At 37.4% G+C, this 11,222-nt stretch overlaps 1 protein-coding gene across 1 annotated transcript in view; it reads right to left on the bottom strand.

The window, feature by feature from the left end:
* Window positions 1-298: 298 nt before the first annotated feature.
* LOC141507282 (inhibitor of carbonic anhydrase-like) overlaps window positions 299-11,222 on the bottom strand; it is a 113,549-nt gene continuing 102,625 nt past the window's right edge. The window contains exons 23-25 of the mRNA XM_074214800.1: window positions 6,432-6,568; window positions 5,631-5,685; window positions 299-1,007 (exon numbers count right to left, since the gene is read on the bottom strand). Of these exons, the coding sequence (XP_074070901.1) occupies window positions 794-1,007; window positions 5,631-5,685; window positions 6,432-6,568 (406 nt within the window). The 3' untranslated portion in view covers window positions 299-793. The remainder of the gene's footprint in view (window positions 1,008-5,630; window positions 5,686-6,431; window positions 6,569-11,222) is intronic.

Genomic DNA, 11,222 nt, shown 5'->3' with positions numbered 1-11,222 from the left:
TATAAAAAAATACAGATTTGGGAAGCCAAGAATTTCATTACAGAAACACAGATGTTCTTTAACACTGCAGAGTTTGCACACACACACAAAAAAACCTTGCAGAGAATTTTTCTATTTGTTCATTACTTAGTTTTGCAAAATTAAGACAACGGAGTAAGATATAATCAAGTATTTCATGAAAGTAGCTCTGAATTATTCAGTCACAATAAATTTGCCTTGGCCAAGAATCATACTGTCTTAAGCTATGAAAAACTGGACAATTGAGACTACTTTAGAAAAACCAAAGGCAAGGATAGAGAAAAAAAGAAAAAAAAAAAACAAAAAAACGTGCAACTAATTAGGCTTCTTGAATAAATATATCTGATTCCAAAGTAAAGTTAACAGAAAAAAACCCAAATCAGGAAGAATGGAAACTCTTCTAGAAATAAAAACACTTATGGTAATGAACCCCTCTATTTGGAGTCTGCTGGAGATAGCAAAATACTTTATCTTTCCTGAAGATAAGATAAACTTACATTCACTGCTATAGATCTAAGACAGAAATGAAAACCATTATCCTTGGCAATGGGACAATAAAGAACTGAATTGTTTGACAAAAGAAGCTACAAGGTCTTTAAAAAACCCCAAGCTTGTTACAGTACATTTATCCTTAATATCCTCACAATAATTTCTTTCCACAATAAGAAAGCATTTCCAATTATGTTTCACCCCTTGGCAACAATTTACTGCTGACCCATCCAAATGCACATGTTGTTGGGTCAGACATTTTCTGTTCTGCCCCAGCTCCAAGTCTTCAGGCCACCCGAGCCAGCCACTTCTCAAAATCTTGAATGTCAGCAGAACCATCATCTCCCATAGCTCCCTTGGCACTGCACTCCAAAAATTCTACCTTCATTGGCAATTGAGAGAATTCAAAATCTTTGCCCTTCTTTCCAAGTTGGGTGATAACAGCACCTGAGCTCTCCAATGTGCTGGGGGCAGCAGTACGAGTAACTCGCAAAGTATTACTGGCAAAACAAGGAAAGACATAAATTTTAAAATGTAGGAAAGGGTTCACAGTCAAATTTCTACAGCACTGAAAGATCCTTAGAAAACTAGCAGATTTCAGAAGTCTCTCACTGTACTTATACTTAATTCAAAACTGCTTTTTTAAATAAAAGAATAATTTTGCCAACTATAATTTAACTTTTTCTTCTTCCTACTGAATTATGACACAGATAAATGTCTTATACTCTTTTACATATTATTATATTTGCCTTTCCCCCCCACCAGAACTTTCACACTTCTCTCTCATCTTACTATGAGGTTGAGTGAATATTTTACAAATGAGAAAACTGAGGTACAAAAAGATGAAATTACCTGTCCACCATCTGCTGTCCTGTCCTTTCCATTTACTTCCCAAATGTTCTAAATACCAGAAGCTCTTTAGTAATTTTTTTTACAAAGATTTGAATTGTAGTTCACAATTTTTCTTCAAGTATTATATACTTTTTACATTCATATTAACTAACAACAGAAAAACACTGAAGTCCTTTTTAACTGTAGTTCTTTGATTCTAAGATTCTTCATTTTCACTGTCTCTTCAACTAGATTATTATTTTCAATAGATTATTAGGAAAGCCCTGATGTAAAGCATCTTAGTGCCATCTACTGGCTATTAAGTAGAGGTAAGTATTATTCCAAATTGTTCCTCTGACGAGATACATTGGAGATAGTTTGTCACTCTTTTTCTCAACATGATTTGCTTATAACTAAAGTACTGGAACACAAAATAGGACTACAAAAAACCCCTGATGAATGATTGAATGAAAAATATATAATAATACTATGTGCCAAATTGTCAGTTAGTGAACATTTATTAGGCATCTATGTGCCAGGATCTGTGGATACTATGGATAAGTGCTGAGGATACAAAGAAAGGCCAAAGACAGTTCTTTTCCTCAAGGAGCTCATGATCTAATGGGGAGAAAATATGTAAACAACTCTGTACAAACAAGGTATATGGTGGATGGATTACAATGAATCAAAGAAGGAAGGCACCAGCATTCAGGAAGATAGGAAGGTTTCCTAGAGAAGGTAGGATTTTAGTAAGGGCTTGAAGAAAGCCAGGAGGCAAAGATGAAGAGGGAGATCATTCTAGGCATGGGGACAGCCAGTGACACTGGACTGTAAAGCACATCAAGACTGGGGATGAGGGCAAAAAGATGGTAAAAAGTGTAAAAAGGGTAGAAAGATGGGGAGGAAAAACAGGTTATAAAGAGTTTTGAAAACCTGAGAATATTATATTTAATTCTGGAGGTGAAAGAGAGTCACTGGAGTTTATTGAGAACTGAGGTGACAAGGTAAGACATGACTGTGAGGAAGATCACTGTGAAAGCTGAATGGAGGATGGTCTGGCACAGGGAGAAGTCTTATGATGGGGAGACCAGTCTAAACGTTGGTGTAACAAATACAAAAACAACACAGTACCTTCTCTCAAAGACTTAAAACTACTGGGAATATTGACCAGGGAAGAACATTTTGCTCTGGGAAGTTAGAGGGATGATGAATAATGCCACAGAGCAATCATGATGATGACTGATGATAATTCTCAGAACGAAAGAATGAGAGAGAGAGAGAGGAGAGAGAGAGAGAGAGAGTGTGTGTGTGTGTGTGTGTGTGTGTGTGTGTGTGTGTGTGTGTGTGTTTGTATACATGAGTAAGACAGATTGTGATGATGGCTAGACAGGACATACAGAATGGGTTGGTCTGGGGTGGGCTATGTGGGTTTCCTCTCATTCACTCACCCATGAGGACATAAAAGCAGAATTTCAAAAACTGAGTGGATTAACTCTCTTAGGATTTGGTCTCTGGAGTTTTAGTCTGGTGGTTGTAGTAACACCCAATTGATTATTTCTGCAGCCATTCTTGAAAGCGTTTTACTTAAAAACCCAAGTAAAACAAGAATCTCCTGTCCTATAGACTGAAAGCAGTAAGATGAGAATATAGTTTAAAGAGAGGGAATGCAAAGTCTACAGCACAGGGAATCCTCTCGGATACTGAGGCACCATTGTCTCAAAGTTTAAGAAAGCTTAAGGAATATTTTATTTGTTGTTGGGGGGAGGTGGAGGGGAGGAATTTGTTCCTTTTCCCACTTCACTATTCGATGAAATAATCATAGAAAGGGCAAGATAACTGAAATTACAAAGTATTAATATGTCAAAACTAAATGCAAAAATATGCCACTGCCCCATTATCCACCTACAAAGTGTGAAAGAATAGCCCTGGAAGAAATATAAAACCAACTGGTCACAGATTGGCCAAAGTTTGGTCATGCTTTTGGTTGTCTTAAAAAGCTAAGCTTGATAGCCCAAGAGGACATTAGAAGCAAGAAGCAGCTCTATAGAGTACAACATATCCACTTGGTAGAGGATGTAGGAGGAGGGGAGGCTGCTCTCATAGGCTATGGCATATGCCACTCACCAGTAGTAGCAAAGATCAGAGAGAGCCAGAGAGACTGAAAGATAAAGGCAGAGAGAAATCTGAGGGGTGGACAGGAAGCAGCTTCAAGAAGCCTGACTTTTGGGTGGCTAGGTGGCGTAGTGGATAAAGCACTGGCCTTGGAGTCAGGAGTACCTGGGTTCAATTCCGGTCTCAGACACTTAATAATTACCTAGCTGTGTGGCCTTGGGCAAGCCACTTAACCCCATTTGCCTTGCAAAAATATAAAAAAAAAAGCCTGACTTTAGGCAGCAGGGGAAGAAAGTCAATTATGGACTAAAGCACCCTAAGAGAAGGGTGTGGTGGGGAGAAGATCACAAGCTGCAGGACTGCAATGTACCCTGAACCTGATGGTATTAGCTACCCTCTAGGGAACCCAACCCATGAGTCTGAGTGCTACGGTGGAGAGGTAGCCCAGAGTGTTGTAATAATTGCAAATTGGTAAAAACATCTTCAGACTAGTAAATTTTGCACATTTTGCAGATTATAATTGGACATAATTTGCTCATTTAATCAATTAAATCTCTAATCCCCAACTGAAGTCCTATTCTGATACCTCAAAGCTTTAAGAAGGTCCAGAGAGAGAGAGAGAGAGAGGCTGCCCCTATCCTTAAAGAACAATCTAGAGCAGTACAATTTCAGCACTAGAAGGCTGGGTACCTGGTAATAACTTCTTTGGTTCATGGTGCTTCATAAGAATTACTCAGACTCATACCATCATAAATAAAAGCAGAAAAATTGCACAGTAAAGAATATGCTTTATATTTTAGAACATAATGTTAACACTGGAATCAAGCTTCGTGTTAATTTACATGACAAAAAGAGTTAAATTGGGTTTCAAGACTAGAATTTGGAATCAAAGATCTCAGTTCAATTTTTGGCTCTTACATTTACTAACCATGGGAAGGCAGAAGTTCCATCTTTGTGAAATGGGTAAATAAACCTTGAACTATTTGGAAAGTGTTGCATGGAAAGTTATTTCTCTGTAAATCATCAAGAGTTAAACGAATCTTCTCTTAATGACCTAATCGAGGCTTTCACTGAACCAAGTGACTCAGGCTCTGCCAGGCTAGACTAGCAGAGTGATGACTCCAGAGAGAGAGAGAGAGAGAGAGAGAGTATGCGTATGCTGAGGACCAGCCTGTCTAAGTTTGAAGAACAGTAATAGGTTGCTCAAAAATGGATGAATTTTTCGGGTACAGCAATTCTTGAAGTTGATCGATTAATTCAGTCTTAGGAAGGATGCAAGAAAGGATGTACTCATGTACAATTTTTTAAATATGTGCCTGTGATCTCATGTATGGAACTCCTGGTGTAGAAACTTGCCTTCACAATGCAGATCATCAACTCACTTGTTAATTTATAGTTTCTGTGAGAGTTGCCTTGTGCACAAGTATCAAGTGACTTTTTTCTGGTTCACACAAGTTACTTATAATGAAAATGTCACCTTCATTTAATATACTAAAGAAAATTTAATAAGCAAAGAATAATGCACAAAATATTTTGTGTTCCAAATGGTGAACTTAGATCTGTTAAGGTTTCTAATAGTACATCTCAATTTTCAATCTTTCCAAATTTTTTTTTTATTTTGGGGAAAAGTTTCTAATGCTTTAAAATTTCCAAAAATCTTACCTCTCTACTGCTAACAATGCCTCAAATGTAATTTCACCAAATAAAAGCTAATAGTTTTCATAATTATTTTCAAATGGATAAAAACATCCAACCCTATGGCTATATATACCTGTACAGTCTTTGAAATCAGGAAATTACCTCCACTTGACATCTCAGCAACAAATTGAGAGACACTGGCTAAGTCATCTCCCTTTTCTGAGCCTCAATTTCTCTATGCATAAAGTAAGGATAGGTTTGTTTTGGAAAAAAAAAACATACATAAACCTTAAAGTTACTTTTATTTACATACATAGATGTAGTATGTATATATGCATGCACACATAGATGTATATATAGATGTGCAACTATGGGTAGTATACAAACACATGCACATGGATATGTGCAAATGCGTATATACATAATATATATATAATATATATATATATTATATATATAAATAATTTAAAAGTCCTCATAATTTCTGAAACTCAATTTTTAAATGACATAGATATATTCAAAAGTTTTAAATTCATACTCACAGTTCTTTTTCCAACTGCTGTTGAATTAACTTGGCAGATTTTGCCATTGTGAGATCTAGAAAGATGAAGATGTTATCATTGCTTTAATCCAGTAATGATACTGGTTAAAAACTTTTTTACACAGAGGTATTTTCATGTGTGACCAGTCTTTAAAGGTTTTTTTTTTTAAAAACAATCTTTTTCTTTTTCTCTTTTCTATCACAGAACAACTATATCTCTGTAAGTTTGGAGTTTTTTTAGGTTTTTGCAAGGCAAATTGGGTTAAGTGGCTTGCCCAAGGCCACACAGCCTTGTAGGCCACAGTAATTATTAAGTGTCTGAGGCCAAATTTGAACTCAGGTACTCCTGACTCCAGGACCGGTGCTCTATCCACTGCGCCACCTAGCCACCCCTATAAGTTGTTTTAAATCAAATTACTATGCTAGACAAGAAGGGCACATTTTTAAATTTAAAGTGAAAACAATTTGGTAACTCTGAATACTTTATTAAAATATAAATGATCTATAGCATTTATTTGTTGGTCCTTAAAAGAAACTAATAAGATTGCTGAGGCAGAGGCAAGATCACAAAATGAGAGTCATGGAAGGCTCAAAAAATCTGAATTTATACTTGTTCACAATTGCTATCTCTTCTAATATCATTATTAAATGCTCCTCCTAATCACTAAGTTTTTAATAGGCTCTTGGCTCATTCACTTACACTGTCAATATGTAAGAAAATGTCAAAGAATGGGAATAATTTTGCCAAAATACTGCCCTATTTGAAGCTGTGCTGAGATCATCTTCCCAACATGATGCTTACCTTGTTTATTGCAGGCTATCAATAAAGAGGGAGCGTTCTTCAAAACCATGCTGTCGATAAGAACCTGATATAAAAATTCAGCTACATCTTTCACTTCCCGTTGGAATGTTGCACTATCCACAACAAACACAATTGCTCTGAATAAAATGAAAAAACAAAACAGAATGAATTGTCACACTGAACTATGAGTTCTGAACTAGGTCTTCTATGATGTCTTCCCAGTCTCTACTCTAGGCTATATTCTAGGTATGACCCAGTAAAACAAGTTTATGTTGCTGATGGACAAAGATCAGAATCAAGTTCATCTTCCATCCATATATCTTCAGGTTCTAATACACAGTAATCCATAGGTAAATTTGAGAACTTTCATAGGAAGATTTTTTTAAGAAAAGACAAGAATTCAAACTTTTTTTAAAAGATTTTATTTAGTTTTACAATTCCCCCCCCCCAATTTTACTTCCTTCCCCCCACCCCCCACAGAAGGCAATCTGCCAGTCTTATATTGTTTCCATGTTGTACACTGATCCAAATTGAATGTGATGAGAGAGAAATCATATCCTTAAGGAAGAAACATAAAGTATAAGAGATAGCAAGATCAGACAATAAGATATCAGTCTTTGTTTTCCTAAATTAAAGTTAATAGTCCTTGGTCTTTGTTCAAACTCTACAGTTGTTTCTCTGGATACAGATGGTATTCTCCATTGCAGACAGCCCCACATTGTCCCTGATTGTTGCACTGATGGAATGAGCGAGTCCATCAAGGTTTATCATCACTCCCATGTTGCTGTTAGGGTGTACAGTGTTTTCTGGTTCTGCTCATCTCACTCAGCATCAGTTCATGCAAATCCCTCCAGGCTTCCCTGAATTCCCGTCCCTCCTGGTTTCTAACAGAACAATAGTGTTCCATGACATACATATACCACAGTTTGCTAAGCCATTCCCCAAATGAAGGACATTTACTTGATTTCCAATTCTTTGCCACCACAAACAGGGCTGCTATAAATATTTTTTACAAGTGATGTTTTTACCCTTTTTCATCATCTCTTCAGGGTATAGACCCAGTAGTGGTATTGCTAGATCAAAGGGTATGCACATCTTTATTGCCCTTTGGGTGTAGAAGAACTCAAACTTCCAGGGCCTAGGAGTCTCCTGGATTTCTGTTAATAGCACGAATATTCTCCAAGTCATCCAAGTGACCTTTCAACTTCCCCTGTCTTCCTTCTGACATTCACACTTTCTTTCCTTTCCATTCACATGGTCATCACCCTCGTTCAGGCCAGGGGTTACCCTTTACCTAGTCATTATCCTGGCTTCCTTACTTCCTCAGTTCCAGTCCTCTTTCCCCCATGGCCATCCTGCACAAACCAGGTTCATCTCTCCAAAGTACCTCTTGGATAAAGTCCTTCTTCTGCTCTGACTTTCACTATCTACCAGAGTCACAGATTTAGAACTGGAAAGGAATCAAAGAATTATGTTTTAGGCTAAACCCTTTATTTTATATATGAGAAAAGAGGTGCAGAGAGATAAGTGACTTGCCCAAGGTCACACAGGTAGGAAGGGACAGAGCTGGGATTCAAATTCAGGTTCTCTAACTCCAAGTCGGTTTTCTTTCCATTCCATGGCGCCATGAATACTACCTGCCATGTGTATGACATGTCATGTGAGAAATGGTCTCTCCCTTTGGTAACTTTCAGTTTATAAAGGGAGTTAAGACATTCAAAAGTGAGAGAAATAAAGTAGGAACTCTATAAATGGCCCAGGAATTAGATGTTCGTGGAGTTCACAGAAGGGAGAAATCATATCTGGTTGGGATAATCAGGAAAAGCTTTGAGAAATTTTGGAGAATTTTTTGAAGAATGGTTAGTTTCCCAAGGTAAATATGGGAAAGTCTATCACAATCAGAGGGAGAAAAGTGAGCACATCACCAAAGTGATTCAGTGGCAGAAATGTTCAGGAAAAAGCAGGGCAGTTACTTATTGTAAAAATGATGGAGGAGAGCAATGGAAAATAATAACTAAAACACTGGGCCAAGCAGTGGAGAGTCTTGAATTCCAGCTAAAGGAATTAGCACTGGGTGCAACAGAAAGAACACTGGATTTGGAAAAGATGTTTTTTAAAAAAAAGATACAGAAAAGAGCAGGAAGACTTCTATGAAGTAATACAAAATACAGCAGTGTCAGGGGAAAAAGAATATTAAAATGAAGCTGTGAAATGAAAATGTCAAGTTGAGCCCTGAGGAGAGGGACACCAACATTGGTCCCTTTCTGTGCAGAGGTGTGGAATATTGGGTACAAAGTCAACAGAGAGGTGTCTGACATAGCTTTGCTGATAAGTTTTTACACCCCACTTCTTTAAGTCTCTGTTAAAATGATGGCTCTCTAGATAGGGGAGAAAAGAGGGATATTTATGAAAAGGAAAGTAATATAAAAACAAAGACAGAAATAAAAATGTTGTGAAAGAGATATTTCTTAGGAAGAGCTGAGATGATTCCTCTACTGTAAAATGAGGATTTTGGACTAGATAATTTCTAAGACCTCAAACAGCTCTAAAACATGATTTGATCCTAGTTCTGAGTGGCAGAGAGTTCAGTGAAAAAGAAAGTCATAGGGGCGGCTAGGTGGCGCAGTGAATAGAGCACTGGCCCTGGAGTCAGGAGTACCAGGGTTCAAATCCAATCTCAGACTCTTAATAATTACCTAGCTGTGTGGCCTTGGGCAAGCCACTTAACCCCATTTGCCTTGCAAAAAAAAACCTAAAAAAAAAAAAAGAAAGAAGAAAAAGAAAGTCATTTCCTGAGTTTTAAAAGAGAGAGCCTTTAGAGAAAGGGATGGGGGTGGGGACTAGCTCCTGAAGGGGAAGAGTCGTTTGAGTTGGGATTGACAGCCAACAACAGGTTAACTATATGGACATTTATGGCAGTAGAACAAGACTATAACTCTATTAAGACAGGACTAAAAAAAAAAGCTAGAACTGAAGATAAAGATTTGAGAAAATAAAGATTTATTTTACATGTAACTACAGAGAATAATGGTGAGAATGGGTGAGGTGTGACACTTTGAAAATAGTCACAAAAAATATAAAATGAAGGAAACTCCATATCAAGAACCAACCTTCACATTTGATCATTCTAAATTATGGTTAATGCCTAAATCAGCCATTCTCAATAAGCAGAGGATAAGCTCCAAGGCACTTAAAGCAATTCAACCAACATTTTTATCATGCACCTACTTTCTGTGCAATGGACTATGCTAGGATACAGAGCCAGAAAGACAAAAATTAAATGATTTTTTGCTTCACAAAGTTTATATTCCACTGTGTAAATATAAGATGGGCATGAGTCAATACAAAATAACTGAAAAGAGAGGAGAAAGCACTTACAAGCTGCAGTGGGAGCAAGCCCAGGAATCACAGGAAGGGGGGTTTACAATAGGTAGTACCTAAGTTTCTGGTGATGAGCAGGAGGGGGGAGAGTTGGACTGAAGAGGTTGTAGTGAGCTTTCCATTTTAGGCTGACAAATTTGCATTTTACTTTGGAAATAACAAGGAACATTTTGGGACAAGGAAGATGTATGGTTGTAGAGAGTGATAGGTTTTAGGAAGATGCTTCTGGCAGCTGTGCAGAGGGTCGATGGGAGATGGGAAAGCCTGAGAGCAGAAAGAGCAGTTAGGAGACTACTATAATACCATCCATGAAAAATTATAAGGGACTCAAGTACAGGGACAGATGTGAAGAAGCTTAGAGATGTCAAGATAGAAGTGACAAAATGTGGAAAAAGAGAACTGTCGATATGAGTCTAGGCTTCTCCAGCAGGTGGCTGAGGGTATGACAGCAGCCTCCAGAGAAACAGCAAAGTCTGGAGAAAGAGTAGGTTTCAGGGAAAGAGGAGAACACAATCAATTATTTTACTAGAAAGATAAATACTTGGGATTAGCTCTGGGAGGATGTCTCCCACACAAACAGTACCTCCTGGAGTTAAGTTAGTACATGAATTTTAGCTACTAGATAAACATCAACCTATATTAATATTCTTCTACAGGGATGGCTAGGTGGCGCAGTGAATAGAGTACCTGCCCTGGAGTCAGGAGTACCTGAGTTCAAATCTGGCCTCAGATTTGAATAATTATTATTTGAATAATTATTATAATTACCTAGTTGTGTGGCCTTGGGCAAGCCACTTAACCCCATTGCCTTGCAAAAACTAAATAAAAAAAATACTCTTCTACAGAATTTTCTTAAACTCCTAATATCTCCATGATGAAGTTTTCCATAAAAATAAAAAATAACACAGGCTCTAAAAAAGTCCTGTAAAAAAGGCTAGGCAAAAAACAATGATGATTTTCGAGCAGGAAGTGATGGGTGAACAAGGAGATAAGTATGAAGATGTTCCCCAATATGGTAACAGATAAAGATCTGAAAAAAGTCATTCCATCTCTTCGGTATTATGTCTTCTTGAAAATAGGTCCAGATCTTACAAGAAACAAAGTGGAAGATGTGTTCTGCATATGAACACAAACTGATCAGAGAAAAACTTATGGAAGAAAACAGACCAGTGGGTCTCACTGGGTCTCATCACTGGAGAGAATCAAAGACTCAAACAGAGATAGCTAGGCTAAAATTTCTCATTTGAAAAAATATCAGGAAAGAAAATTGAGACTGTAAAGTAAAAAGAGTAGTATACTGGTGGAAAAAATCAGATTGTCCAAATGAATGCATCTAAATAGCCAGAGTCAGAGGTGAATCCAGGAACTAATACTATTTTCTTCAAGTGTGAAAATGAGTCTTGAAGACAG

Source organism: Macrotis lagotis, chromosome 1 (assembly GCF_037893015.1).
Source record: "Macrotis lagotis isolate mMagLag1 chromosome 1, bilby.v1.9.chrom.fasta, whole genome shotgun sequence".
NCBI lineage: Eukaryota > Metazoa > Chordata > Mammalia > Peramelemorphia > Peramelidae > Macrotis > Macrotis lagotis.
The sequence above is the reverse complement of the archived record's forward strand: the minus strand, read 5'-3'. Positions and strand labels throughout refer to the sequence as shown.